Here is a 27,154-nt window from a genome sequence, read left to right as displayed (position 1 = left end):
AATGATTTCAGGAATAGATTCCTTAATGCTCATTTAGCCCATACCCCCACCCACAACCCCTCCAATAACCCTGTTTGTTCTTTATATTTAAGAGTCTCTTATGTTTTGTCCCCCTCCCTGTTTTTATATTATTTTTGCTTCCCTTCCTTTATGTTTATCTGTTTTGTATCTTATTTTTTTTTTTTTTTAAATTTTTTTTTTTTTTCAACGTTTATTTATTTTTGGGACAGAGAGAGACAGAGCATGAACGGGCGAGGGGCAGAGAGAGAGGGGGACACAGAATCGGAAACAGGCTCCAGGCTCCGAGCCATCAGCCCAGAGCCCGACGCGGGGCTCGAACTCACGGACCGCGAGATCGTGACCTGGCTGAAGTCGGACACTCAACCGACTGCGCCACCCAGGCGCCCCTCTGTTTTGTATCTTAAAGTCCTCGAATGAGTGAAGTCATATGATATTTGTCTTTCTCTAATTTCACTTAGCATAATACCCTCTAGTTCCAACCACGTAGTTGCAAGTTGCAAGATTTCATTCTTTTTGATTGCTAATATTCCATCACATACACACACACACACACACACACACACACACACACACACCACATCTTTTTAAAATAATTTTTTTTAATGTTTTATTTATTTTTGAGACAGAGAGACAGAGCATGAGCAGGGGAGGGGCAGAGTGAGAGGGAGACACAGAATCTGAAGCAGGCTCCAGGCTCCGTGCTGTCAGCACAGAGCCAGACTCAGGGCTTGAACTCACAAACTGTGAGATCATGACCTGAGCTGAAGTCAGACGCTTAACTGACTGAGCCACCCAGGCGCTTCTACCACATCTTTATGCATTCATCCATCGATGGACATTTGGACTCTTTACTTTGGCTGTTGTTGATAGTGCTGCTATAAACATTGGGGTGCATGTGTCCCTTCGAAACAGCACACGTGTATCCCTTGGATAAATACCTAGTAGTGTAGTTGCTGGGTCGTAGGGTAGTTCTATTTTTAATTTTTTGAGGAACCTCCATACTGTTTCCCAGAGTGGCTGCACCAGTTTGCATTCCCACCAGGAGTGCAAAAGAGATCCTCTTTCTCTGCATCCTCGCCAACATCTCTTGTTGCCTGAGTTAATGTTAGCCATTCTGACAGTTGTGAGGGTTTTCTCATTGTGGTTTTGATTTGTATTTCCCTGATGATGAGTGATGTTGGCCATCTGGATGGTCTTTGGAGAAGTGTCTGTTTTGGAGAAGTGTCTATTCATGTCTTTTGCTCATTTCCTCACTGGATTTTTTGTTTTTTTGGGTGTTGAGTTTGATAAGTAGTTCTTTATAGATTTTGGATACTAACCCTTTATCTGATATGTTGTTTGCAGATATCTTCTCCCATTCCCTTGGTTGCCTTTTAGTTTTGGTGTTTCCTTCACTGTGCAGAAGCTTTTTATTTTGATGAGGTCCCAATAGTTCATTTTTGCTTTTGTTTTCCTTGCCTCTATGGATGTGTTGAGTAAGATGCTGCTGTGGCCAAGGTTAAAGAGGTTTTTGCCTGCTTTCTCCACGAGGATTTTGATGGCTTCCTGTCTTACATTTAGGTCTTTCATCCATTTTGAGTTTATTTTTGTATATGGTATAAGAAAGTGGTTCAGGTTTTTCTGCATGTCGCTGTCCAGTTTTCCCAGTGCCACTTGCTAAAGAGACTATCTTTATGCCATCGGATATTTTTTCCTGCTCTGTCAAAGATTAGTTGGCCATATGTTTGTGGGTCCATTTCTGGATTCTCTGTTCTGTTCCACTGATCTGAGTGTCTGTTTTTGTGCCAAATGTTTATTTATCTTTGAGAGAGAGAGTGTGAGAACCTGCTCACGCACATGAGCAGGGGAGGGTCAGAGGATCCAAAGCCAGCTGTACGCAGCAGAGAGCCTGACACGGGGCTTGAACCCACAAACCACCAGGCCATGACTTGAGCTGAAGTCGGTTGCTCGACCAACTGAGCCACCCAGATGCCCCTCCCTGTGAAAGATGTTTTACGTTTAAATTCGGAAGTTGTTGATCACTTAAGATTAATTATTTTTTTCTACAACTCGTATGTTAGTGCTAGTGACATTCTATGGTATGCAAGCTTTCTGAGATTAGAAAAGAGAGGTAAATAAAACCTATTGACTTTTTTCTTCCTCTTTTGAAAATTTTAGGGAAATGTTTCATATAATGAATGTGCAAATTTTAAATGTACAGTTGATTGAGTTTTGAAAAATGCATATAGCTGTATAAACACTACTCCAATTAGATATAGAATATTTTTATTACCCTAGGAAGTTCCCTGGTGCCCCATTGCAATCAGTTCACCAATTTCTCTCCCACCCCCTTTCCCAGGCAACCACACTGATCTGATTTCTATCACCATAAATGAGTTCTGCCTGTTCTAGAATTTTCTATAAATGAAATTATATAGTATGTAGTCTGTGTAGCTTCTTCTGTGTAGTTTGTGAGATTCATCCCTTTTGTTACAAAGTCTCAACAGTTTATTTTCATTGCTGAGTAGTATTCTATCCTATGAATATACCACAGTTGGTTATTCATCATGTTGGTGTACATTTGTGTTATTTCCAGTTTGGGTTCTTCTGAATAAAAGTGCTATCCACATTCACGTACAAATTTTTTTGTGGACATATGTTTTCATTTCTTTCGGGTAATTACCTAGGAGTAGAATTACTGGGTCATAGAGTATGTATATTAACTTTATACAAAACTGCCAGTTTTCTGAAGTAATTTAACATTTTTATACTCCCAGCGATGTAGGAGAGATGCAGTTGCTCCAACATGCTTGCCAACATTTCATAATTCTTATAGCTAGAAATGGCATCTCATTGTTTTAATTTGTAGTTCTCTGATGACTGATGATGTGTAGCACCTTTTCATGTACTTATTGTCCATTTGCATATATTTTCTTAAAAGATATATGTTCACATCTTTTATCCAATTTACTTAATGGGACTATATTTTTGGTTTGTAGGAGATCTTTGTATATCCTAGAAGCAAGTCTTTTACTTATTTACTTATTTATTTATTTAAAATGTTTTTATTTATTTTCTGAGAGAGAGAACATGAGCAGGGGAGGGGCAGAGAAAGAGAGGGACAGAGGATCTGATGTGGGCTCCACGCTAACAGGCTGACAACAGCAAGCCCAACATGGGGGCTCGAACTAATGAACCACGAGATCATGACCTGAGCTGAATTCCGACATTCAACCATCTGAGTCACTCAGGTGCCCCAAGTTTTTGGTTTTTTTTTTAGAAAGATGTGTTGTGAATATTTTCTCCCAGTTTGTGACTTGAATTTCATTTTCTTAACAATGTTTTTCAAGGAGAAGTTTTTAATTTTGATGATGACCAGTTCATATGTTTTTTTCTCTTTTGATTCATGTTTTGGGTGACCATTCCAAGAAATCTTTATTTACCCTAGGTTGTGAAGATACTCACCTATATTTTCTTTGAGAAGCTTTATAGTTTTAGCTTTTACATTTAGGTCTATAATTGATCCCAAATCAGTTTTTGTCTGATATGTAAGATAGGGGTCAAGACTTTTCCCCCTATATTTTTATCCAGTTGCATTAGCATCACCTTAACTCAGTTGCCTTGGTGCCTTTGTTGAAATTCCATTGGCCCTGTATTTGAAAGTTTATTTTTGGATTCTGTTCTGTTCCATTAGTATGCCTGTCTTTATGTCAATACCACACCGTCTTAATTACTATAATTCTTAATCATGTTGTAAAATCAGATAAAGGAAGTCTTGCAGCAATATTTCTTTTTCAAGATTGTTTTGGCATTTAAATTTCATTTTAGAATTAATTTGTTTCTTAAAAAAATCTGTTGGGATTTTGACTAGGATTACTTTATATCTGTAGATCAGTTTGAGAAACTTGACATCTGGGGCACCTGGATGGCTCATTTGGTTAAGCATCTTACTTTGGCTCAGGTCATGATCTCACAGTTGGTGAGTTGAGCCCCATGTCGGGTTCCGTGCTGACATTGAGGAGCCTGCTTCGGATTCTGTGTCTCCCTCTTTCTCTACCGCTACCCTGCTTGTGCACATGCGCGCGCGCGCTCTCTCTCTCTCTCTCTCTCTCTCTCTCAAAAATAAATAAATATTTAAAAAAAGAAACTTGGCATCTTAAGAATATTGAGGCTTATCTAAGAGAATGGTGTCTCTCCACTTATTTAGGTCATCTTTAATTTTTCTTAAAAACAATTTTTTTTTAATGTTTATTTTTGAGACAGAGGGAGACACAGCGTGAGTGGGGGAGGGGCAGAGAGAGAGGGAGACACAGAATCTGAAGCAGGCTCCAGGCTCTGAGCTGTCAGCACAGAGCCTGATGCGGGGCTTGAACCCATGAACCATGAGATAATGACCTGAGCCGAAGGTGGACGCTCAACCAACTGAGCCACCCAGGCACCCCAAGTCATCTTTAATTTTTCTTAGTTGTATTTTTCTTAGTTAATATTTTCAATAATTCACTATTGAGAATGATGTTAGTGTAGAGGTCTTGCATATCTTTACTTAGATTTATTTCTACTTATTGGTATTTTTTTAATGTTACAGTATTGATTTTTAAATTTTGTTTTACAGTTGTTGCAAATATATAGAAATACAAATGATTAAAAATTTTTTTTTCCTTTTTTAATATTTATTTAAAAAATTTTTTTTTTCTCTTAACGTTTATTTATTTTTGAGACAGAGAGAGACAGAACATGAACTGGGGAGGGTCAGAGAGAAAGGGAGACACAGAATCGGAAACAGGCTCCAGGCTCTGAGCTGTCAGCACAGAGCCCGACGCGGGGCTCGAACTCACAGACCGTGAGATCATGACCTGAGCTGAAGTCGGACGCTCAACCGACTGAGCCACCCAGGCGCCCCTTTAATGTTTATTTTTGAGAGAGCATGCGCGCACGAGTGGGGAAGGGGCAGAGAGAAAGGGAGACACAGAATCCTGAGAGAGAGAGAGAGAGAGAGAGAGAGAGAGAGAGAGAGAGAGAGAGAGAAGGACCAGAGGGAAGGGGAGACACAAGATCCCAAGCAGGTTCCAGGCTCTGAGCTGTCAGCAGAGTCTGACATGGGGCTTGAATTCACAAACCGTGAGATCCTGACATGAGCCAAAGTTAGATGTTAAACTGATTGAACCTCCCAGGCGTCCCTACAATTGATTATTTTATATTGGAGTTTTATGTTCTGAGACTTTGCTAAATTCATGAATTGGTTTGAGTAGTATTTTAGTAGATCTCATAGTCCTTTTTACACACATAATCCTATCATCTGGGAATTTTAGTTCATCCTCTCCAACCTTTTTTTCTTGTCTTCACATATTGGTTTGGACCTCCATTTCAAGGTTGAAAAGAAGTGGTGGAAGTAGACCATGTGTTGTGGTCTTGTCCTTGCCTTTTTTCTGGTCTTAGAAATAAGAATTTAATAATTCACTATTGAGAATGATGTTAGCCCTAGGGTTTTTAATAGATGCTCTTTACCAGACTGAGAAAGTTTATGTCTATTCCTACTTTGTAGACAGTTTTTACCATTAAAAATAGGCTTTGAATTTTGCCAAGTGCTTTTTCTGCATCTATTGAGATGATCTGTGTTATTATCTTCTATTTCATTAATGTAGTGAGTTAGTAATTTTTAAAACATGTTTGGTAATTTTGAGAGAGAGAGAGAGCACATGAGCAGGGGAGGGGCAGAGAGAGAAAGGAGAGAGAGAATCCCAAGCAGGCTCCATGCTGGTGACACAGGGCTCAGTCTCACAAACCATGAGATCATGACCTGAGCTGAAATCAAGAGTTAGACACTTAACTGACTGAGCCACCCAGGCACCTCATGAATTAGTAATTTTTAAAGGTTAGCCTCTCATATACACTTAATCATGATGTAATTATTCTTTTTGTATATTGCTGAATTCCATTTGCTAATGTTTTAGGGAGAACTTTATGTCTCTATTCAAGAGGTATGTCAGTCTGTATTTTTCCTCTCATATTTTTGTCAGGTTTTAATATCAGTGTGATGCTGGCTTTATACAGTGAGTTAGGAACCTTTTTTTTTTTTTTAACTATTTCCTGAAAGTTTATGCAAGATTGATATTATATCATCCTTAAGTATTTGATAGAATTCATCTGGACCCAGAGCTTTGGGAGAAATTTTTATTATTTGGATTTTTAACTTATTCTTGTCAGTTTTGGTAAATTGTGTTTTTCAAGGGTTTTTCTATTTTATCTGTTACTGAATTTATTGTCATAAAGTTCATACTAACATTCTTTTTAATATCTGTAGGATTTGTAGCAATGTTCCCTCTTCATTCTTTTTTTTTTAATGTTTATTTATTTTACAAGAGAGCTTGAACAAGTGGGGGAGCGGCAGAGAGAGAGAGAGGGGGGGAGAGAGAATCCCAAGCAGGCTCCCTGCTGTCAGCACAGAGCCTGTCACGGAGCTCGATCTCTAGAACCTTGAGATCATGTCCCGAGCTGAAACCGAGAGTCAGATACTCAACCAACTGAGCCACTCAGTCACCCCCCCCTTCATTCTTAATATTCATAATTAGTGTTTTCTCTTTTTTTTCTTAATCTTGCAAAGAGTTTAACTTTCATTAATCTGGTCAAATAATCATCTTTTGACTTTATCTTATAGTTAATTTCTTTTTTTTTTTAATGTTTATTTATTTTTGAGACAGAGAGAGACACAGCATGAGCAGGGAAGGGGCAGAGAGAGAGGGAGACACAGAATGTGAAGCAGGCTCCAGGCTCTGAGCTGTCAGCACAGAGCCCGACGCGGGGCTCGAACTCATGAACTGTGAGATCATGACCTGAGCCGAAGTCGGACGCTTAACCCACTGAGCCACCCAGGCGCCCCTCTTTTTTTTTTTTTTTAAATATTCGTTTATTTTTGAGAGAGAGAGAGAGGGAGAGGGAGAGAGAGAGACAGCATGAGTGGGGGAAGGGGCAAAGAGAGAGGGAGACACCAAATCCGAAGCAGTCTTTGGGCTCTGAGCTGTCGGCACAAAGCCTGACGCAGGACTCACACAGTGTGAGATCGTGACTGGAGCCGAAGTTGGATGCTCAACTGACTGAGCCACTCAGGCACCCCCGTTAATTTCTTTATTACAACATTTGATCGAGAAGGTAGCCTGTATTATTTCTAGTTAGAATCCATTTTTAAAAATGTGTATGGTCTAACTCATGATTAATACCCCTTTGGGGTACGCCAGTTGGATGGGGGAGCTACCAACTGTGGGGGGTCCCACTTGGATGGAGGCTGGCAGCACAGGCAGTGAAAGAATTCATTCAAGGCAGAACAGAAGAGATATGATTTATTGGATCTACTGTAATGGAATGGTGGGCAGGACAGCAAAAGAGACACTGTCTGCAACAAGGCAGTCGGTGGTGAGGGGCCACAGTTATAGGGCAGAGTGAGGGAGTATGGGACATATGGAATTTTATCTTTTTTGGCAATCGTAGGAACTGTACCTATTTGTAATTGGTCAGTTAGAACCTATGGCTGTTTTGAAGTAGGTTGCTTAATGAGTCTGGTTGCATTCAGCCCTGTGGTCCCTATGGGCCCTTTTGCCTTACTCAAGTTTCCATTGCTCAAGCCTGTTGCCTAAAAGCAGCATCTACAACTCCCTTGTTTCTTGTCCCATAAATACATTGTTTAAATAATGAACTAACATGGAGTTCGCACCTTGGTGAATTACAGGTAGAGACTACTCCAGGTGGAGTTGTCACACAAAGGAAACTATTTGCAGCAAATAAGGTCATGCAAGGGTGAATGGGTTGCTATTATTTAGGGTTAGGATGAATATTCAGAAAGGGGGCTTTGTCATTGTATGTAGAGGTAGGCATAACGTTATGCATGCACCTTGAGGAAACATGTCTATACATACATTGTATGTTAATGAGGCTTATGCTCTTCCTGGGGCAAAGATTTTAGTGTTATAATCAAGTAAAAGTAACTGTCACTCCATGGGGCATCTATGCAGTTGTGAGTTGGGATTTGAGCTCAAATTGGGTGGTCTGGAGCCACCAGAGGTTTGTGTGGGCAGTCATTTTTGTTTGAGGGGTAGTTTTGGTTTCCATCATGGGATGCTGTCTATGCCCATGGGGTTCTTTGCCTGAGTTGAAAGGTAAGCTGGGAAGAAGAGTTTAAAAAGGGTGGAACAAAGGTTGGTGGGTACGTGCAGGTGGGCAGTAAAAGGTTAGTTGTTGAAGTCTAGCTGGTTAACAGAATATCCACATTAAATTTTTATGTTTTGATCTTTTGTTTTCTGAAATAATATTAGTCTCCAACTGTGATTGTAGATTTGTCTTTTTATTATTAATGTTTTTCTATCTGTTTTTGCTTTACAGAAAGCTCTTTGAAGCTTTTATTAGTTACACTATCATAGCTCCTATGTCTTTTATTAGTATGAAATTTTTCTTACTAATATAAAATCTTTTTACCTTGTTCTAGTTTATCTCATGTCAATATTGCTCATCTACTTTGTTTTTCTTTCAATTTTTTAAAATATTTTTGAGAGAGAGAGAGAGAGAGAGAGAGCGCGCGCGCATGTGGGCAGAGCGGGGGAGGGGCAGAGAGAGAGAGAGGGAGATCCAGAATCCAAAGCAGGCTCCAGGCTTTGGGCTGGCAGCACAGAGCCTAACGCAGGACTCGAATCCATGAACTGTGAGATCATGACCTGAGCCAAAGACAGTTAACTGACTGAGCCACCCAGGCACCCCTAAATTTTTTTTAACGTTTATTTATTTTTGAGAGAGAGGGAGAGACAGAGTGTGAGTGGGGAAGGGGCAGAGAGAGAGGGAGACACAGATTCCAAAGCAGGCTCCATCCAGGCTCTGAGCTGTCAGCACAGAGTCAGACGTGGGTCTCAAACTCACAGACCCTGAGATCATGACCTGAGCTGAAGTTGGATGGTTAACCGACTGAGCCACCCAGGTGCCCTGTTTTTCTAATTTTTAGAAGTTTCGTTCCAGGTGTGCCTCTTGTAAACAGCATCAGTCTAGACTAGAATAAGACATAGACTTTAAAAAAAATTTTTTTTTTAATCTTTATTTATTTTTGAGAGAGAGACAGAGTGTGAACAGGGGAGGAGCAGAGAGGGAGTGAGACACAGAATCCAAAGCAGGCTCCAGGCCCTGAGCTGTTAGCACAGAAACCGACACGGGGCTCGAACTCACGAACCGTGAGATCATGACCCGAGCCGAAGTCGGACGCTCAACTGACTGAGCCACCCAGGCACCACCCCCCCCTTTAAAAAAAAAAAAAAAAACAACACATTTAAGCCGTTTACAATTATTGTGATTGCTGATGTTTTCTTTGTACCCAGCTTTCTTGTTGCATTTTCCCCTTACCTTTCTCTCACCTTCTTACCTTCCTTTTTCCCCTTCTCTAATACCACCAGTTCCTCCTCCCAGTGTTTGCTGGCAGTTCCTGTCCTGCTAGCAGTGAGGGTCTTTTGCAGAAAACCTCTAATTTTGTCCCATTGCATTTGGTATCTCTACAGAATAACTGAATAAAGCAGTGTTACCCAGACAGTGCTCCTTTCCCCTATGTAAGCTTCAAATCTCATTTCTGGATTAATGATTGTTTTAGATTCAGTTCAGAAATGAGAAAACTAATTTTACAGGAGACATACCTGTAGCAGAGTTATTGGTTTCTGTATCTATATCATAGAAGGTGTGGAGATCTCCATATTGACCTCTGCATCAAGGTTTTAGGCCCACAGTATAGACTTAGTAAAAATGAGATTTACATTTTGATTGGTCTCCTGTACCCTCTTCCTCTAGCATATGGAATATATATGTCATGCAGTACTAGAGGGACACCTAGATGCAATTTAAATAACAATAAATCAATTGAGTTACCCTGCTTTTATTCATTCAGTTCTTCTGGGTTATCATGAGAGAAAGCATCTGTTTGATTCTTTACTTTTGTCAAACACTTGCTGATAACCTCCCTCCTTACTTTTTTGTAAATAGTGAACTGGACTTAAGCTCACTCACTGCCTCGTTAGGCACCAGTATTTAGCTAGAATTTAGTAATACCGTTTTGTTTTCCTTTTAAGTGATTTCTTTTTGTTACCTTGTATTTTTTCACAATAATTACTAATTTCCCATTCAAGATAGTGATTAAATTTTCCTTTAAAATTTTTGTTTTAAAAAATTGAATCAATTTCAAAGAAAAATGCTAATTTGAGAATGTGGTATATGTTGGGAGGTTAGATGTGGCCCTGATGGAAAAGGTAATATGGGAGTGAGTGAGATTTGGGAGTTGCTTCTCCAGCATTTCTCAGGCATCTTGGTTATTTCTGCTTTATCTGCAGAACTAACTTGTTTAACAATTATTTACTGAACATCTGCTTTGTTCAGAGAACTGTTCTGAGAATAGGAGGAGAAATACGGTGTTCACCTTGTAGTCTAGGTATGGGAGAGGACATGTGTTGATGTGGCAGCTAATGTGAGTGTATGATGGTAAATGCTGTCAGAGCGGCCAGGACGTTGTGCGGATGAGGAAGTGGAGGCCATCTCTGGCTGGGGTCTTGAGGCTTTGGCTCAAACTAATGTTTTCACCTATGTACCTTTCTCTTTTCCATTTTGAATCTCTCTTCCTAAATCCACATCAGTTTTGCGGAGAGAAGAGGCTCTTGTGTGTAGGCATTACTCTGAGAAGGATCGGGTCCAAAAGGAGGAGTGTCACATTGGTCCTCGGGAGACAGAATGGCTTCCGGAGTTCTGGATCTAACACACCTGTGTTTAGCTGGATAGCTACCTAATTGTTTTTAGTCCCATCTTCTTCATCTTTATTGATGATGATGAAACACATTGTCCTACCTGCTTCATTAGACAGCATATGTGAGAGACATTCATGATATACACTTGTATATCCATATTATTTTCATTCTTATTAGTATTTGAAATCCTAATGGTTAATGATTTCGACTGTAATTTTAGGTGTTTAATTCTTTTCTATTTTTTTTTCTAGGTCTTGATGCAGAACTTTATTATGTGAGAAATGACCTTATTAGTCACTACGCCTTATCCTTTAACCTGTTAGTACCCAGTGAGACAAATTTCCTGCACTTCACTTGGCATGCAAAGTCCAAGGTAAGAGAGTAGTCAACCAAAGATGTCAAGACAGGACCACTCAGGCCCAGATGCCAATGCAAGGCCTATATCTGAGGGATGGACTGCCATCTATACAAAAGGGCTAGTAGGTGGTGGGCTGTAGCAGTACTGAGTCTTTTCAGATTTATATTTTAAGTCTTTAGCCTATTCCTTTAGACTTTCTCAAGTCCTATAAAATGAAGGTAGCCACCATTTATGTCAGGCTTATGACAGAACATTTATATCCTTTCAGGCTTTTCAAGCAGGGATGCAGATCCAATGTGAAGAGGGAACAGTTGAACTTGCTGATGTTCTGTTATTTTTTAATTTTTTTAAATGTTTATTTGTTTTGGGGGCGCCTGGGTGGCGCAGTCGGTTAAGCGTCCGACTTCAGCCAGGTCACGATCTCGCGGTCCATGAGTTCGAGCCCCGTGTCGGGCTCTGGGCTGATGGCTCAGAGCCTGGAGCCTGTTTCCGATTCTGTGTCTCCCTCTCTTCTCTCCCCGTTGCCCGTTCATGCTCTGTCTTTCTCTGTCCCAAAAATAAATAAACGTTGAAAAAAAAAATTAAAAAAAAATGTTTATTTGTTTTTGAGAGACAGAGACAGAGAACAAGCAGGGGAGGAACAGAGAGAGAGGGAGACACAGAATCTGAAGCAGGCTCGGGCTCTGAGCTGTCAGCACAGAGACTGATGCGGGGCTCGAACCCACGAACTGTGAGATCATGACCTGAGCCAAAGTCAGTTGCTTAACCGACTGAGCCACCCAGGTTCCCCTTGACTGCTGTTATTGTGAAGCAATAGGAATGCAGGATGGGGAAGTTGTTTTAGGCGTGTTTGATGTAATGGATATAGTTCTGCCATTTATGGAGAAATGGTAAAAGTAGGGTACAGTAGATGCAGGCACCCACGTGTGCTGTGGCCAAGCTCCTTTAACTGTAATGAACCTCTTGCCTGGCTTACTTGTAGCTGAATTCTTCACATTTTCTCTGACTGAGCTCCACGAACATGAAAAGTTTTTTCATACGTCAAAAGTGGGAAGCTGAGGGAAGAGCCCACCTCCTCCAATCAACTTTAATTTCTTTTATTAGCATTATATATGAACTGAGTAGGATTTTATTTGGGAAATAAAAATAGTTTTGCTACTAAAATCTCTAGCAGAGTTTTTTTTTTTTTTAAGTATTACAAAGTGATATTTGTCCTGATATTTGTTGCAAGTCATTTAAATTTGGTGACTTTAATATAGATCTTTTTATCTACTTAGAAACAATAATGAGTACTAGGAAAACCAAGTATTAATAGAATTATTTAAAAAACTACCAAGACTTTGTAGATCTATACCCAGAAATTATTGTTGTTTATAGTTTAGTATACTTCAAACTCATTTTTTAAAAATGTTTATTTATTTTTGAGAGAGAGAATGAGAAAGAGAGAGAGAAAGAGAACGTGAGCAGGGGAAGGGCAGAGAGAGAGGGAGACAAAGAATCCTAAGCAGACTCATGCTGTCAGTGCAGAACCCAATGTAGTGTTCGAATCCATGAAGTGAGATCATGACCTGAGCCCAATCAAGAGTCAGATGCTTAACCCACTAAGCCACCCCCACACTGCCAAACTCACTTTTTTTTTTTACCTTTTTAAACAAAAAGGGGATTTATGATACCTATGTTGTACAGTATTTTCCCCCTTACCTAATACTGTCTTTTGGCATCTTTCCATTTCACTACTTACAGATTTAACTCATTCTGTATAATGGCTTATTATAATATGATATTGTATGGATGCATGATTATTTCTTTTTAGTTTATTTTTATTTTTGAGTGAGAATATTTTTAAATTTAAAAAATTTTTCATCTCCTTTTCCTTATTTATTTCTGGTGACAATGCTGTTCAACACTAAAATGGAAAACAACGTACAAAAAAGGAAAAGGTAAAAGACAACTTTGACAATTATCTATACACTGGATATAGTGGCAGAGAATATAATATGGTCAGATTCTAGTTACTTTTAACAGCTTTACTGAGGTGTGATTTACATACAATAAAATTCACTCATTTTGAGTACATAGTCCAATGATTTTTTTTGAGTTTGTGCAGAGTTTTCCAGAGTTGTGCAGCCATCACCACAATCCAATTTTTGAACATTTCCGTCACTCCAATAGGGTCCCTTGTGCCTGTTAGCAGTCACTCTTCAGTCCTACCCCGAACCACAGGCAACTACTCATCTACCTCTGTCCTTATGCATTTGCCTGTTCTGGACATTTCATATAACTGGAGTCATAGAAAGTATGGTCTTTTGTGACTGTTTTCTTTCACTTAGCAAATGTTTCTAAAATTTGTCCACGTTGTAGCATGATATCCATACTTCATTCCTTTTTATTACTGAGTAATATTTCTTTAAAAAAATTTTTTTTAATGCTTATTTTTGACAGAGAGAGCATGAGCGGGGGAGGGGCAGAGAGAGAGAGGGAGACACAGAATCCAAAGCAGGCTCCAGGCCCTGAGCTGTCAGCACAGAGCCTGATGTGGGGCTCGAACCCACAGATCACGAGATCATTCCCTGAGCCGAAGTCGGACGCTCAACCGACTGAGCCACCCAGGTGCCCCGAGTAGTATTTCTTTTTAGTGGATAGACCATAATTTGTTTATCCATTCACCAGTTGAGGAACATCTGGGTTCTACTGTTTTTTTTGGGGGGGGGGGGGTTCTACTTTTTGACTAGTTATGAATGATGCTGCTGTGATCATTTGTATACAAGTCTTTGTGTAGGCTTATGTTTTCATTTCTCTTGGGTATTTACCAAGGTTGGAAATTGCTGGGTTGTGTAGTAAAATTGTGTTTAATTTCTGAAGAAACTGCCATTTCTTCCAAAATGGCTGTACTATTTTACATTCCCATCATCAAAGTACAAGGGTTCCAATTTCTCTACATCCTCACCAACACTTGTTATTTTCTGGGTTTTTGATTATATCCATCATAGTGGGCATGAAGTAGTATCTCATAGTGGTCCTGAGACAGTGAGAATCTTAAGCAGGCTCCACACTCAGCACAGAGCCTGATGTGGGACAAAACGACTGTGAGATCATGACCTGAGCTGAAATCAAAAGTCAGACGTTTAACCAACTGAGCCACCCAGGCACCCGAATGTATGATTATTTCTTAAGTGCCTCGTTGACACATGTATTTTTAATAGCATTTCACTATTTCAAACAATGCTTCCTTTCTGTGTTAGAGATAGTTTCCTTCCCTTCATCTGTCAGGCAAAATCCATAGTACAGAGATAGTGAAAACAATTGGTAGTTTATCTTTTGTTACTGTTTCTAACTTTGTTATTGTTGAATATAGAAACACAGAAAAAATATGTGTGTGAATGTGTACTTGGGTGTATGTGTGTGTGTGTGTGTGTGCATACATTGAGAACATCTTTGTTCAAAAAATTTTGTGCACTTGTGGCATAATTTTTGAATAGTAAATTATCACCAAGTAGTGAAATGGCAGGGTCGGAGTGTTTAAAGTTTTGATTAACATTGCCAAATTATTTCTCCTTCCCTCTCCCAAGATGGTACCAAAGAACCAATGTTCCTTACCAAATGAATAGGGGTGTTTATTTATTTCTTCAATTCACTCCTTAACACTAAATATTTTAAGTATAGTTGTTTGCTAATCAGTGAGTAAAAATGATTATATAACTATCCATATATTCCTATTATTATTACAGTTGACCCTTGAATAACGTGGGGGTTACAGGGTACTGATGTGCTCCCCCTGCAGTTGAAAATCCACATAGAACTTTTGATTGCTTCAAAACTTAACTAGTAGTTAAGTAGTTAATGGTCACATATTTTGTATGTTATAGATATTTTAAAAAAATTTTTTAAATGTTAATTTTTGAGAGAGACAGAGCATGAGTGGGGGAGGGGCAGAGAGAGAGAGAGAGAGAGAGAGAGAGAGAGAGAGAATGAATATGAAACAGGCTCCAGGCTCTGAGCTGCCAGCATAGAGCCTGATATGGGGCTTGAACCCACAGACTACAAGATCATGACCTGAGCCGAAATTGGTTGCTTAACTGACTGAGCCATCCAGGTGCCCCATATGTTATAGGTATTATATACTGTAATTCTTACAAAAAGTAAGCTAGAGAAAGAAAATGTTAAAAATAATCATAAGGAAGAGAAAATCCACTTATAGTACTGTACTATAAAAAAAAAAATCTGTGTGGGACGCCTGGGTGACTCATTCAGTTGAATATCCCACTCTTGATTTTGTGTCAGGTCATGATCCCCGAGTCATGGGATTAAGCCCTACATTGGGCTCCATGCTGAGTGTGGAGCCTGCTTGGGGATTCTGTCTCTCTGCCCCTCTCCCCTACTTGTGCTCTCCTAAAAAAAAAAAAAAAATCCACATAAGTGGGCTTGTGCAGTTCAAACACATACTGTTCAAGGATCAGCTGTATATATACTCAAGCATATGTTACAGAAACATTATATACACATATACATACAGGCATTAAAATATAAACTGCAGTAATGTGATTAAAGTTGACTTACCTTGGATTCTGGGTAAAACATATGTGCCTTGTTGGAGCACCTCAACTGTCCAACACTGTTGCCTTGGGGTATCCAAACATGGGCTGCTTTTTTAGCAGTAGATAGGTCTCTTTAGGGTGAAAACTGCAAAAACAGAGGTCAAGAGAGAGAAGTCATGCGAAACAATTAAGAACATGTAGTAAATGGTAACCTGGATATGCTGAACTGCCAAAATAAATGGTACAGATAATTCAGAAAAGGTTCACCTGAGACATTAAAATTTTTTTAATGTTTATTTATTTTTGAAAGAGAGAGAGAGAGAGAGAGAGACAGAGCACAAGTGGGGAAGGGGCAGAGAAAGAGGGAGACACAGAATCCAAAGCAGGCTTCTGTCAGCACAGAACCCGACACAGGGCTCAAACTCATGAACTGTGGGATCATGACCTGAGCTGAAGTTGGACACCTAACCAGCTGAGCTACCCAGGTGTCCCAACCTGAGATATTTTAATATGAGCTGTGTCATTTTCAACGAATAAGCATCTGGACTCTTCAAGGAAACTGGACTAACACATTTTCCAGTATTCTTACATAACATTGTGTGACCTTATTATTTAGAGGTGGGGGTAACTTTTAATTATGATATGATTTCAAACATAAAGGAAAATTATAAGAACAGTACAAATAATTCTCATATATCCTTTACCCACATTCACCGATTATTACTGGTTTGCTTCATTTGCTTACTTTATCATTCATTGTTTCTTTCCCTCCACTCTCATGCACACACCCTTTCTTCTTGAACTATATGAAAGTGAATTGCAAGCATCCTGCCCATTTAGCCTTGAATACATCAATGTATATTTTCTAAGAATAAGGGCATTCTTTTTTTTTTTTTTTAAAGAGTGGGTAAGGTGCAGAGAGAGAGAGGGGGACAGAGGAACTGAAGCAGGTTCTGCACTGACGGCAGAGAGACTGATGCGGGGCTTGAACTCATAATCCGTGAGAGCACGACCTGAGCTGAAGTTGGACACTCAACCAACTTAGCCACCCAAGAGCCTGAGAATAAAGGCATTCTTTATAAAGCCTAAGTACAATGATCAAAATCAGGAAACTAAACGTGGATATAATACTGTTATCTAGTATCTAATCTGTAGTACTCACATTTCACCAATTAACATGATGATGTTCTTTATAGCTCTTTTTTTCACCTGATTCAGGATCATGCATGCAGTTGATTAAGGTACCTTTAATCCTCTATTAACCTGAAACATTTCTTTGGCCTTTCTTTGTGTGCTTTGACCTTGATGATTTTGAAATAAATAGGCCAAGTATTTTGTAGAATGTCCTTCAATTTGAGTTGTCTGAGGTTTCCTCATGATTAGATTCAGGAACGTGTCTTTGCTAGTAACACCACAAAAATGCTGTCCTTCACAGGACACATGATGTCATCTTGTCCTATTACTGGTGATCTCTGATCACTCAGTTCACTAGGTTTCTCTACCAAAGTGTTCTCCTTTAGGATGAGTAAGTAATTGTGGGGAGACTTTATGAAATTATATTTAAAAAATTCCATTCCTCATCACCCTTTAAACTACTAGTATTTGCATCTGTGTTTAGAACTAGGTTTCACTTTTTAGCCAGTGCTATTGATGAGTAGTAAGTTTCCTCTCGCTGGAAGAGGTCAGATCTATATTGGGTAACTATTTCGTGGGAGTGTTGTAGAGGGAATTCAAGGATTTGTGGAGCAGTGGGTGTTGAATTTTAAGTTCCCTTGCAACTCTGAGATCCAGTGTTTCTGTGAACATCTTTTAGGCAGAGAATCTTTTTATATTCTCCAAAAAATTGATAATAAATCCTTTGTTACTTTTCCTACCTTTAATGTTGGTAAATATAAAAGCAAATAATACATATATTTTAAAGTAGTGAAAAATCGAATGAAATAGTAGAGAATCTATTCTAGTACTCCACTGTTGTGATTATTCCTGGGCCTACTTAGGAAAAAATAATGATCTAACCTGGGCAAGTATATGGTTAGTGACTTGTGAATAAAAATTGGCAGTGTGCCATGTGGCAGTTAGAAGTGAAGAGAATTAAACTCTCTTAATCATTCTTTTTAAAAAATACACACACATTAGATGTTTTTTATCTGGAGGGAGTTTCAGAGATCTGACATTGCTAATAGTGGATGTCTGAGGACTTTTAAAGCCTGTCGCAGAAGGAAGTTGGAGTGGAATAGAGTAGATAGAGGTAAGGGTTCAGATGAATATATATATTTGAAACAGTACTTGGCCTGGGCACATGTTGGGTCAGGAGGAGCCTTGGCATAGCTCTTATGGTACTTCCATATTCTTCACTCATAAATTCTAAACTACTTCTGTGGCAGGTTTTAAATACCATCATTAGTGCACATTTGGGCTACTGTTGCTGATGTGATATTCCTGGGAGGGCAGAAGTTCCCTGACTTGTTGGAGGGCATTGCCACCTATTTACACATCTAGGACAGAAGCCTAGAAGGGGTCCAGTACTTCTTCTCCTGCACCTGCCAGGTCCAGTTGATTGTCTTTCATAATTATACCTTAAATTCATCTCCTACCTCTCTCTGGACTTAATGCCTCATCTGTAGTTTGGGCCTTTTTTGTTTCTTAACTAGATGGGAAATAGTTTTCTAACTAGTTTCCTTGCCTCTGGACTGACTTGTTGCTGCACTCCTGCCCCACCCTCACCCCCTACTCCCACCCTCAGAAGCAACTCTAGGGCTCCCAGTTGCCACCAGAATAAAGTTCTGATTTTTTAGGAAGCCTTTATGATCTTGTCTCTGCCTTTCTTTTCTCCTTCCTCTCCAGCTAGTTATTTAGTGCCATTTTGTTTGGCAATTTTTTGAATGGCCTGGACTCTGTTACATTGCTGCTGTTTATATTGCAAGAAATTCCCTTTCTCCATTCTTTGTTTACCTCACTAACTCCTGTTCGTCTCATAAATCTGAGAACTGGTGTCACCTTTCCTTCAACTGTGTCAGGTGCTTTCTGTACCCACGGCACCTTTCTCTTTCCTCCCTCATAACCCTTAGCATAATCTAACAGTATTGTGGTGGTTGATTTTCTTTTTGTCTCCCTCCTAGATGCAAAACACTTCAAAGTGAGGAACTCCTTTTCATCTTTCTCTGTGTTCCCTGTATAGCACTTGGTACTTACGCTTGGTTACAGGTGCTCTTTTACTGACTACAGAAGAGATGCATAGATAGAAGCCACAGGGCACAGCTCAACAAATGGGGATCTTCTGAGCACTTAGAGCTTTTTAAAGTTGGAATGTACTGCTTTCGGAGTGGTGAATTTCCTGTTTCTAGAAGTGTGAAACATAGCTGGGTATACTTGACACTAGTTGTCCATCTGGGACTTTTCACGTATTTCACTGTGAATAAAGTTGTAAATTTGGAGGAATAGATGAAATTCATAGATTGAATATATAGCAAAACTAATTTCACAAGTTCATGTGTAACAGGGTTTAGAATTTAGGGGAAAGTAATCATCTTCTATCTTATAACATTTTATAATAAAAAACTAAGGAATATGTTTGTATTCAGTTTCAGGCTTTGGCCACCAATGCAACTCCTAATTCCAGTTTTAGGTTATAATCTCTTTGGTAATTAATTTAACTTTGCTTATTTTAAAATTTAGTCTTTTGAGTATTCAATTTATGTATATGGTACAGAATTCAAAAGGCATAAGGGAAGGGGTAAACAGTGAAAATTAAGTCCTCTACACCTTCCTAGTACCATCCCCAAACAATCCAGCCACCGAGTTTCCCTTCCATTGTCAACCACTGTTACCTGATTCCTGTCTTCTATTCTAAGGATAGTCTGTGCATGGATAAGCATATGTGTGTATATGTATGTGTGTGTGTGAATATATATATATATATATATATATTTTTTTTAACAAGTTATATACTGCGTACTTTCTGCAGTTTGCAGAGCACTGAACAACATATTCTGATAAAGGTTCTCTGTCCCTGCATATAGACTTGAACTTTTTTTCCTTCAAATCACTAAAAAATACATTAAATGGTTGCACTTTGGTTTATTGATCACTTACTTTGAAAAAAAAAATAAGACCTAGATTTGGAAGGAGACTTGCTTAAGGTAGTATTGGAGGCAGAAGACACAGGAAGTAGAGATGACTTCAAGTGGGAAAGTCATACAAGGGAGCAAGAGAGACATGACATCTTCACCTGGGGAGATACAGAGGGTTCTTCACCTAATCTTGTTGGCTCTGAGATGCGATAGTGAACTTTCTGGAGGAAGGCTGTGGCTCCTACACTCCAACCCTTTATCAGAATTTCTCAGTTCTTGCTTTTTAAGATGAGCCAGGAGGTAAAATATTCACTTCCAAAAATCTCAAGGTTCTCCTTGATATGTCCGTTCACACCATAGATACTTTAACGTTAGTTTTCACACATCAGAGCTTTTGCTAATAGTGTTGTTCTTCAGTGTTTACTTGGCTTTGTCTTGCAAAACAGACTATGGTCTTCTCAGATACTGAAGCTGTATCTTATTCTTGACATCTGTGTCAGATTGCTTTAGTGAGTGGTTGTTAAATACCATTGGTTAATTGCATTTCCAGGCGGGATAAAAACACTGGTAATTTCTTCTCTTTCACAAGGCCACGTGGTCATCAAAAAAGCAAAGATTACTAGGTGGTTTTAACAAATAATTAGGTTCTTCTGTATTCTGGAACATTCTCTGATATCTAGGGGAAAAAAAGCATTCCATTGCATCTGTTAAGTGTCTGTAGGTATTTTAGAGAGTTGGAAGGCAAAAATATACCAAAATGGAGCAGAATATTCCTCCAACTCACATCCGCTCTGTATCTCTTCTCAGGTTTCAGGAATTCTTCATCATTGTCAGGAGGTTTTGTAGGGAACTTGTCCAGAGTTCCTGCAGCAGCCCAAGGGAGAGCCAGCAGTATCCCCTGCAGAGTGGGATTTCTATGAAAAAGGAGCACTTCTGGTCAATTCAGAGAAATTAAAAGGCTATCCAGCTGTAGGCAAAAGTATTCGCTTTAAATCTGTACTGTGTTCCAGAAGGAAATGGCTTTACTCATCAGCTGCCTATTGGCAATTGCTGTTTGTTTCCAAGTAAGGGAAGATTACCAAAAATGTTTATTTTTTAGCTTATTCAAATATTTATATTTTCTCTAGCTTCTTTTCTGAAATATTTTGGCTCCCTCTTTTTTCTGATAAACAACTGCTGTTCACATTTTCTTTGTTCCACTAGTTTATGAATGTTAGCTTTAGAATGGATCTGTTTCTTCAAGGATCACTGGAAAGTGAGATTCCACGTAGATCGATACATGGCAAAGTAGAGAAAATTTACAGTTCTCTGACCCCAGAAACTGCAGTTTAAAAATTAATATCCTAAGGATTTCAGAGGGAGAAGAGAACCGCCCTGTGAATGCCTCACATGTGTAGATAGTTCCTCAGAAAGGGAGCCAGCAAACGGCAGGCTTCTGTGCTCTCATACTCCTTGTTCCTCCAGGCTGCTGTTCTGGCCAGAGGTCAGCCTTCTCAGACTTGCTACCCAGTCCCTTTGCCACCTCTCCCTAGCTCCACTCACAAGCTCATTTCCCTTCCCCCTTACTTCCTTGAGATACTTAGGTGTTAGTCTTGCCCCCTGCCCTCCACATTGCCATTAGGGCCTGTGACCCCATTTGCTGCTCTCTGCTTTCTTAGAAGTTCTGGTCTCTGGTTAGCTGTGCCTCTGCTTACGATAACTGAGACCTAGAATAAAGGAGACAGCAAATGTGGGGAAACATACATTTGGCTTTGAATCTGTTAGATTTGAGAGCTATAAGATTATTAGACATATATGTCCAGTAGGTAATTGCACCTATGGGAGAGATTGAAGTTATAGGAGAGTGAGAGACCAGTGGATGATACAAGATCCCATCGGTGATGAAACGGGTTAGAACCTAATATACTAGGAGAGGAGTGTTTATTATTTGGAGAGGAGAATATGTCTTTCCTTGGGGCTGGAGGGCAGAGGTTGAGTACTCTAACAGATCTCTCTGGTGCTGAAAAGAAATGAAGAAGTGGGGGGGTCCTTGTATGCTAGCTAAAGGAGATAAGAACATTGAGAGTGAGGAAGTGGGGAGGGCAGCAGGTAGTGAAGTGGTGAGGTCCTGTGACATTTGGAGTGAGTAGACTAGGGAGAGAGAAGAGGCTGTGAGGAAGGGCTTGCTGATAGGATTATGGGTCTGTCTTGAACTTAGGGGTCATTCTTGTGTAGCAGCACCCTTTCTCCAGGAATGGATTTCCTCCATCCGTGCTGGGCAACATGAGAGTGAGAGGTGGTTAGGGTGCTGGTGCGGCCCTCTAAGAGTATGGAGGGGAATGAACCAGTTATCATGTCAGTAACCTTGTAGTCTTCGGGGCATAGTCTGTAGGAAAGTGAAACCAGGCCACTGGCTGGATCAGAGAGAAGGGAAATAGCTGAATTGTCCACTGTAGCCCAGTTCTGTACACCGCCATTGGCTTACACATGTGTTTCATAAATGTTGGCTGAATCAGTGATGGAGACAAAGAACTGGTTTTTTTTTTTTTTTTTAAATTTTTTTTTCAACGTTTATTTATTTTTGGGACAGAGAGAGACAGCATGAACGGGGGAGGGGCAGAGAGAGAGGGAGACACAGAATCGGAAACAGGCTCCAGGCTCCGAGCCATCAGCCCAGAGCCTGACGCGGGGCTCGAACTCACGGACCGCGAGATCGTGACCTGGCTGAAGTCGGACGCTTAACCGACTGCGCCACCCAGGCGCCCCAAAGAACTGGTTTTATAGGAATCAGAGGTAGTGATGGGGTCTTTGATAGGGTGGGATTTTTGTGTTTGTTTTGGTTCTGGAGTAATTCTTTGTCATGGAGGTTTACTGAATACTGTAATATTGAAGCCCACCTGGGAAGGTGACAGGAGACAAAGTGAGCCAAGGGCCAAGGCCTCTGCAAAGTTTTTGTCTGTTGTTGATGTTTATGGCATGACAAATAGCCATCTTGAGTAGAATTTGTGAGCTTCAGGGTATAGGGGATTTCTCATGAGGGAAGGATGTCTAGAAAGGACCTAATGACTCTAAAAGAATGCAGACCCTATTGTCTAGACCCTAAGGGTTAGGTGTTGTAAGAACTAATGATAGGCAGGGAGAAGAGATCTGAGGAAAGCCAGGTTGTAGGAGAAGGTGGAGAAGACATTTGTGAAAAGGCTGAGAGTGTAGGGGCTGTTTAGAATAGTGGGGGGTCCCAAGATGGAGGACAAAACAGAAGGACTGCAGCAAGTTCTTGGCAGAGCACTGGAAGGCTTACTTGTGTCAATCTCTGGGGTTAGTAGTAGGCTGGTGCTTATAGGGGAAGCACAATGGGGCAGTAGGGTAGCTACTCTGGAACGACAGCTGATGCCACTGCGGTCTGCATTTGTCAGGGGACCTGTGCCAAGCTGACAGGTGTGTTGTCTTAATTATCCTCTTTGATCCTCATAATGTGTTACCTCATTTTACAAAAACTGAAACTCAGGAAAGTTAATATACCTAAAGGTCACACAGTCTCATGGTTCCTATCCAATTCTTACTGATTATGCTTAATTTCTTTTGTGCACTTGCACTTCATGTATTGTCCTATTCAAAGACAGCATAGATACAGGAATGTAGTCAATGCATTCTGTAGTGTTATATATAGTTAGTGAGTGTTGCTGGAAAGTCTGCTCCTTCTTGGCCCAAACACAACAACGGTGTAGCTAGCTCTCTAGCACCCCCTGGTGGCAGTGACAGAAGTGTGGTGTGCTAGGGTAAGAGTGAACACTGACTAGCCTGAGGTACCACAAAGTCAGTGATAGGCAGCAGCAAGACCTTTTTCTTTGTTGTGAACATGGCACTTCCCAAATACAGCCTTTAACAGTTGTTTGTCTATGTATCTTAACTGTAAGGTAATAATATGATTTATACCCCTACAGTGTTTAGGGACATTCAAGTATGAAAGTGTGAAAAGACACCCACAGTGAGAGTTAAATCCTTTGGCTTGAACCCTTCTTAACCATTGATAAACACCCTTTGCCCCAGCCAATGTCCAGGTCCATCCCTTTCTTTATAAGCTAGGATGGTACTCTCTTCCTATTTCCTTTCATCTTTATTATGTCCCATTTCGTTGGCTTTTTTCATTAGCATATGAACACATTTTAATACTGCCCATTGAAAAAAGAAAGAAAAGCTTTAGAATCTGTCACCTCTTTCTCACACCACTCCCAACCTGGTTCCATTTTTCCTAGTTAAATTTCTTAAAGAATGGTTTCATAAACCTCTTTCCTATCACTCTTTTCCCAATCCACTGCCCCTTGCCTTCTGCCAATTCTATCTCTCCACCAAAACCACCCATGTGACCAGTTAATGGGAGAGGAGTACCTGTTCTTATCAAGACCCCAGTGGGCTGTTCAAAGAGTAATGTGAAATATAAGGCCTCATTGAAGGTCTTGAAGGTGGCAGCTATTCTGAATTTCAGCTATTGTTTTGCAGTTTGAGTTGTTTCTTTCATGACTATCAATCTAGCAGTAGGGCTGTATTATTGGGGCTGGCTGGTTATGTTAAGCCCCCAAGTAGGCCAGGTATCGATAGTTAATATTGGTGTTCCAGTGATGCCTTCATAGTCACATCTTTTCCTTTCTGGATACCGACTCACTTGAAAAATAGATTCAGAGATTAGATGGGTATCCAAACAAACTTTCTTCATGGTGAAAGCTGGACTAGAGATATTCTGTGAGAAATCTGTGCTTTGTAATCTTGTGTAGTGAGTGGGTCTATGGAGTAGACCTTCATCCACCAGCTACATGGAAAGCCTTAGAGCCTGGCACTTATTAATTAGAGAAGACATTGGTGACTAGTCAGTGGTCTGTAAATTACACATCTCAACAACTTGGCTTTTCGTATCTGTCTCTCCAGGGCTCTTCGGTCAGTGGTAGTGTAGTCTTCAGCAAGGTTTCTGAATCCTAGTTGGCAGATTTTATAGGAGAGTGGTGGTACTGTTCTGGACATGAAATAGAGGGGTGGCTTCACTGGGTTGAGTTTTTATCCAGTTGAAAACTCCTAGGACTGTTTCTGACAATTTGGATTTTGTTAGAGCTAGATTTGTACATAATAATAAATGCTCATGCATTTATTAGTTAATGAGTTAATCAGTAAAGCCAAATTGTTAGTGTCCTTTCTGTTACCACAGATTCAGTTTGTTTATTTCTACATTTTACAGGTTGAATATAAGCTGGGATTCCAAGTAGACAATTTTGTGGCTATGGACATGCCCCAGGTCAACATTTCTGCTCAGGGGGAAGTTCCACGCACTTTATCAGGTGAGTCTGAAAGAGTGAACATACTGTTTTCAATTGTGTCCCCCATATCCCAAAAAGAACAGCTTAACAATTGACATATAGTGTATTCTACTTGATAGGCATAGGTGTATAAGTACTTTGAAAAGTAATTTTTGAAAATACTGATTATTTGCACTGTGTTTTAAACCATTCCCTCTTTTCCATCCTTTTCAGAACTGTCTATACTCAGCACTTCCTTATCTCCTTTTTCTGCATTGCTGGCACTGGCCTCCACATGGATCTCTGTGTCTGGTCTTGTTCGTTTTTGACAAATTCCCACACCATGGCCTGGATGATCACTGAACACTCCTATCTGACCAAATGACATCAAGCCCATCAGGGCCCCTTACTCCCATCAACTGAGTCCACTGCAGACTCTCCAGCCAGTGTGCTGTATGTTTATCCTGTCCCCTTACCTGCCTGTCTAGCTGTGTTGCTGCATTTGCCCCAGCATTCCAGTGGTGCCATACTACATGCGGTTTTGACATCCTTGCCTTTGCACGTGCTCGTCAGTATATTTGGAACTGCCTTTTCCTCTTTTCTGCTTATAAACTCCTACTCATACTACCCTGCAGGATCTTGTTCTTCCTACCCTGCAGGATCTTGTAATTTAAATGTTTTTGAACTGATCACATTATCTTGTAATTCTTTGTGCTTGTCTCTCCCTGCTGGCCTGTGGTTAACCTGAGGACAGGAGCTCTATTTTTCAGCCATCTAGCATTGGTGCCTGGCACAGCATCTGCACAGGATAGTCACATAATACATCTGACTAAATGATTTAAGTGTCATATATATACCAGTTTAACTACTATTGAGCCAGCCTTTTGAGAAAAGCTCCTAAAGATGTGAGATTTTAAGAACAGTGAACTTCTTAAAATTTGAAAGGGTAAGCCATGTACTTTCCACAATATTGTGGAACTTTTTCTGGCAGTCACTCATCGTTATTGGTGACATACATTAAGCTTTAGGAAAGCATAGGGAGGCTTACTCATTTTTATGGGTCAGTAAAGAAGTTCAGAAATGCCCATATTTTTCATATGCTCATACAGATAGAATGATATTGTAGCGGCACCTAGGTGGCTCAGTCAGTTGAGCATTCAACTCTTGATTTCAGCTCATGTCATGATCCCAAGGTCATGGGATTGAGCCCCGCATTGGGCTCCATGCTGAATGTGGAGCCTGCTTGAGATTCTCCCTTTCTCTCTCTTCCTCTTCTTCTACCCTGCTTAGTGTGTGCTTTCTCCCTCTCTCTCTCTGAAAAGAAGAAAAGAATGATACTCTAAATTTATAGGAAAAGAATCTTAAACTGAAAGATTGGAAAAAAATGGTGTGCACCAAAGTCTGTTACCTCATTGCTACAATAATTGATTAAAGTCAGTTTCTGTTTAGAAAGGTTTTTTTGGGGGTGCTTGGGTGGCTCAGACGGTTAAGCATCAGATTTCGGCTTGGGTCATGATCTCGTGGTCTGTGAGTTCGAGCCCCGTGTGGGACTCTGTGCTGACAGCTCAGAGGTTGGAGCCTGTTTCAGATTCTGTGTCTCCCTCTCTCTCTCTGCCCCTTCCCCGCTCGTGCTCTGTCTCTCTTACTCTCAGAAATAAATTAAAAAAAAAACACAACACATTAAAAAAAGAAAGGTTTTGTTTTGAAAGCTTTGTATTTTTTAAATTCACAGTTGACTGATTTATCAGGTTATCAGTTTATGGGTTTATATTTAATCTTCGTTAAGAGCAATACATAATTGCATTTTGGTGATAAATTGTCTTTCCTTTTTATCAAGTAATTTTTGTTATCGTTGCTGATGTGACTGGTAAGGTAGCATGGTTTGCCTTATTCAGTAGCTTTACTATATTATAATGAGAGGACTTATGAGACAAAGGAATCTATTAAAAATCATGAGAAAAAGTTGAAGATAATAATCTCTTCTTTTATGTCTTGGCTTGTTCTTTAATGTTTAACTTTTATATCTATAATAAATGAATGATGTCTAAAGGTATGTAGTCTGAAGATAAGTTCTCTGAAAATTTTAGTATTATGTAAATATTCTTTTAGTTTTATGCAACAAAAATAAAGAACTGTAAAATACTAGGTATTAATGTTGATTTTTTAGAAAATTAAAATA

At 39.9% G+C, this 27,154-nt stretch overlaps 1 protein-coding gene across 2 annotated transcripts in view; it reads left to right on the top strand.

Moving 5' to 3' along the window:
- Nucleotides 1-27,154, top strand: part of RYK (receptor like tyrosine kinase) — a 105,552-nt gene that overhangs the window by 25,826 nt on the left and 52,572 nt on the right. For both annotated transcript variants that reach the window (XM_030329669.1, XM_030329668.1), the window contains exons 2-3: nt 11,003-11,124; nt 24,918-25,017. In XM_030329669.1, coding sequence (XP_030185529.1) covers nt 11,003-11,124; nt 24,918-25,017 — 222 coding nt within the window. The remainder of the gene's footprint in view (nt 1-11,002; nt 11,125-24,917; nt 25,018-27,154) is intronic.

This window comes from Lynx canadensis, chromosome C2 (genome assembly GCF_007474595.2).
Source record: "Lynx canadensis isolate LIC74 chromosome C2, mLynCan4.pri.v2, whole genome shotgun sequence".
NCBI lineage: Eukaryota > Metazoa > Chordata > Mammalia > Carnivora > Felidae > Lynx > Lynx canadensis.
This window is presented reverse-complemented; position numbering and strand designations above follow the sequence as displayed.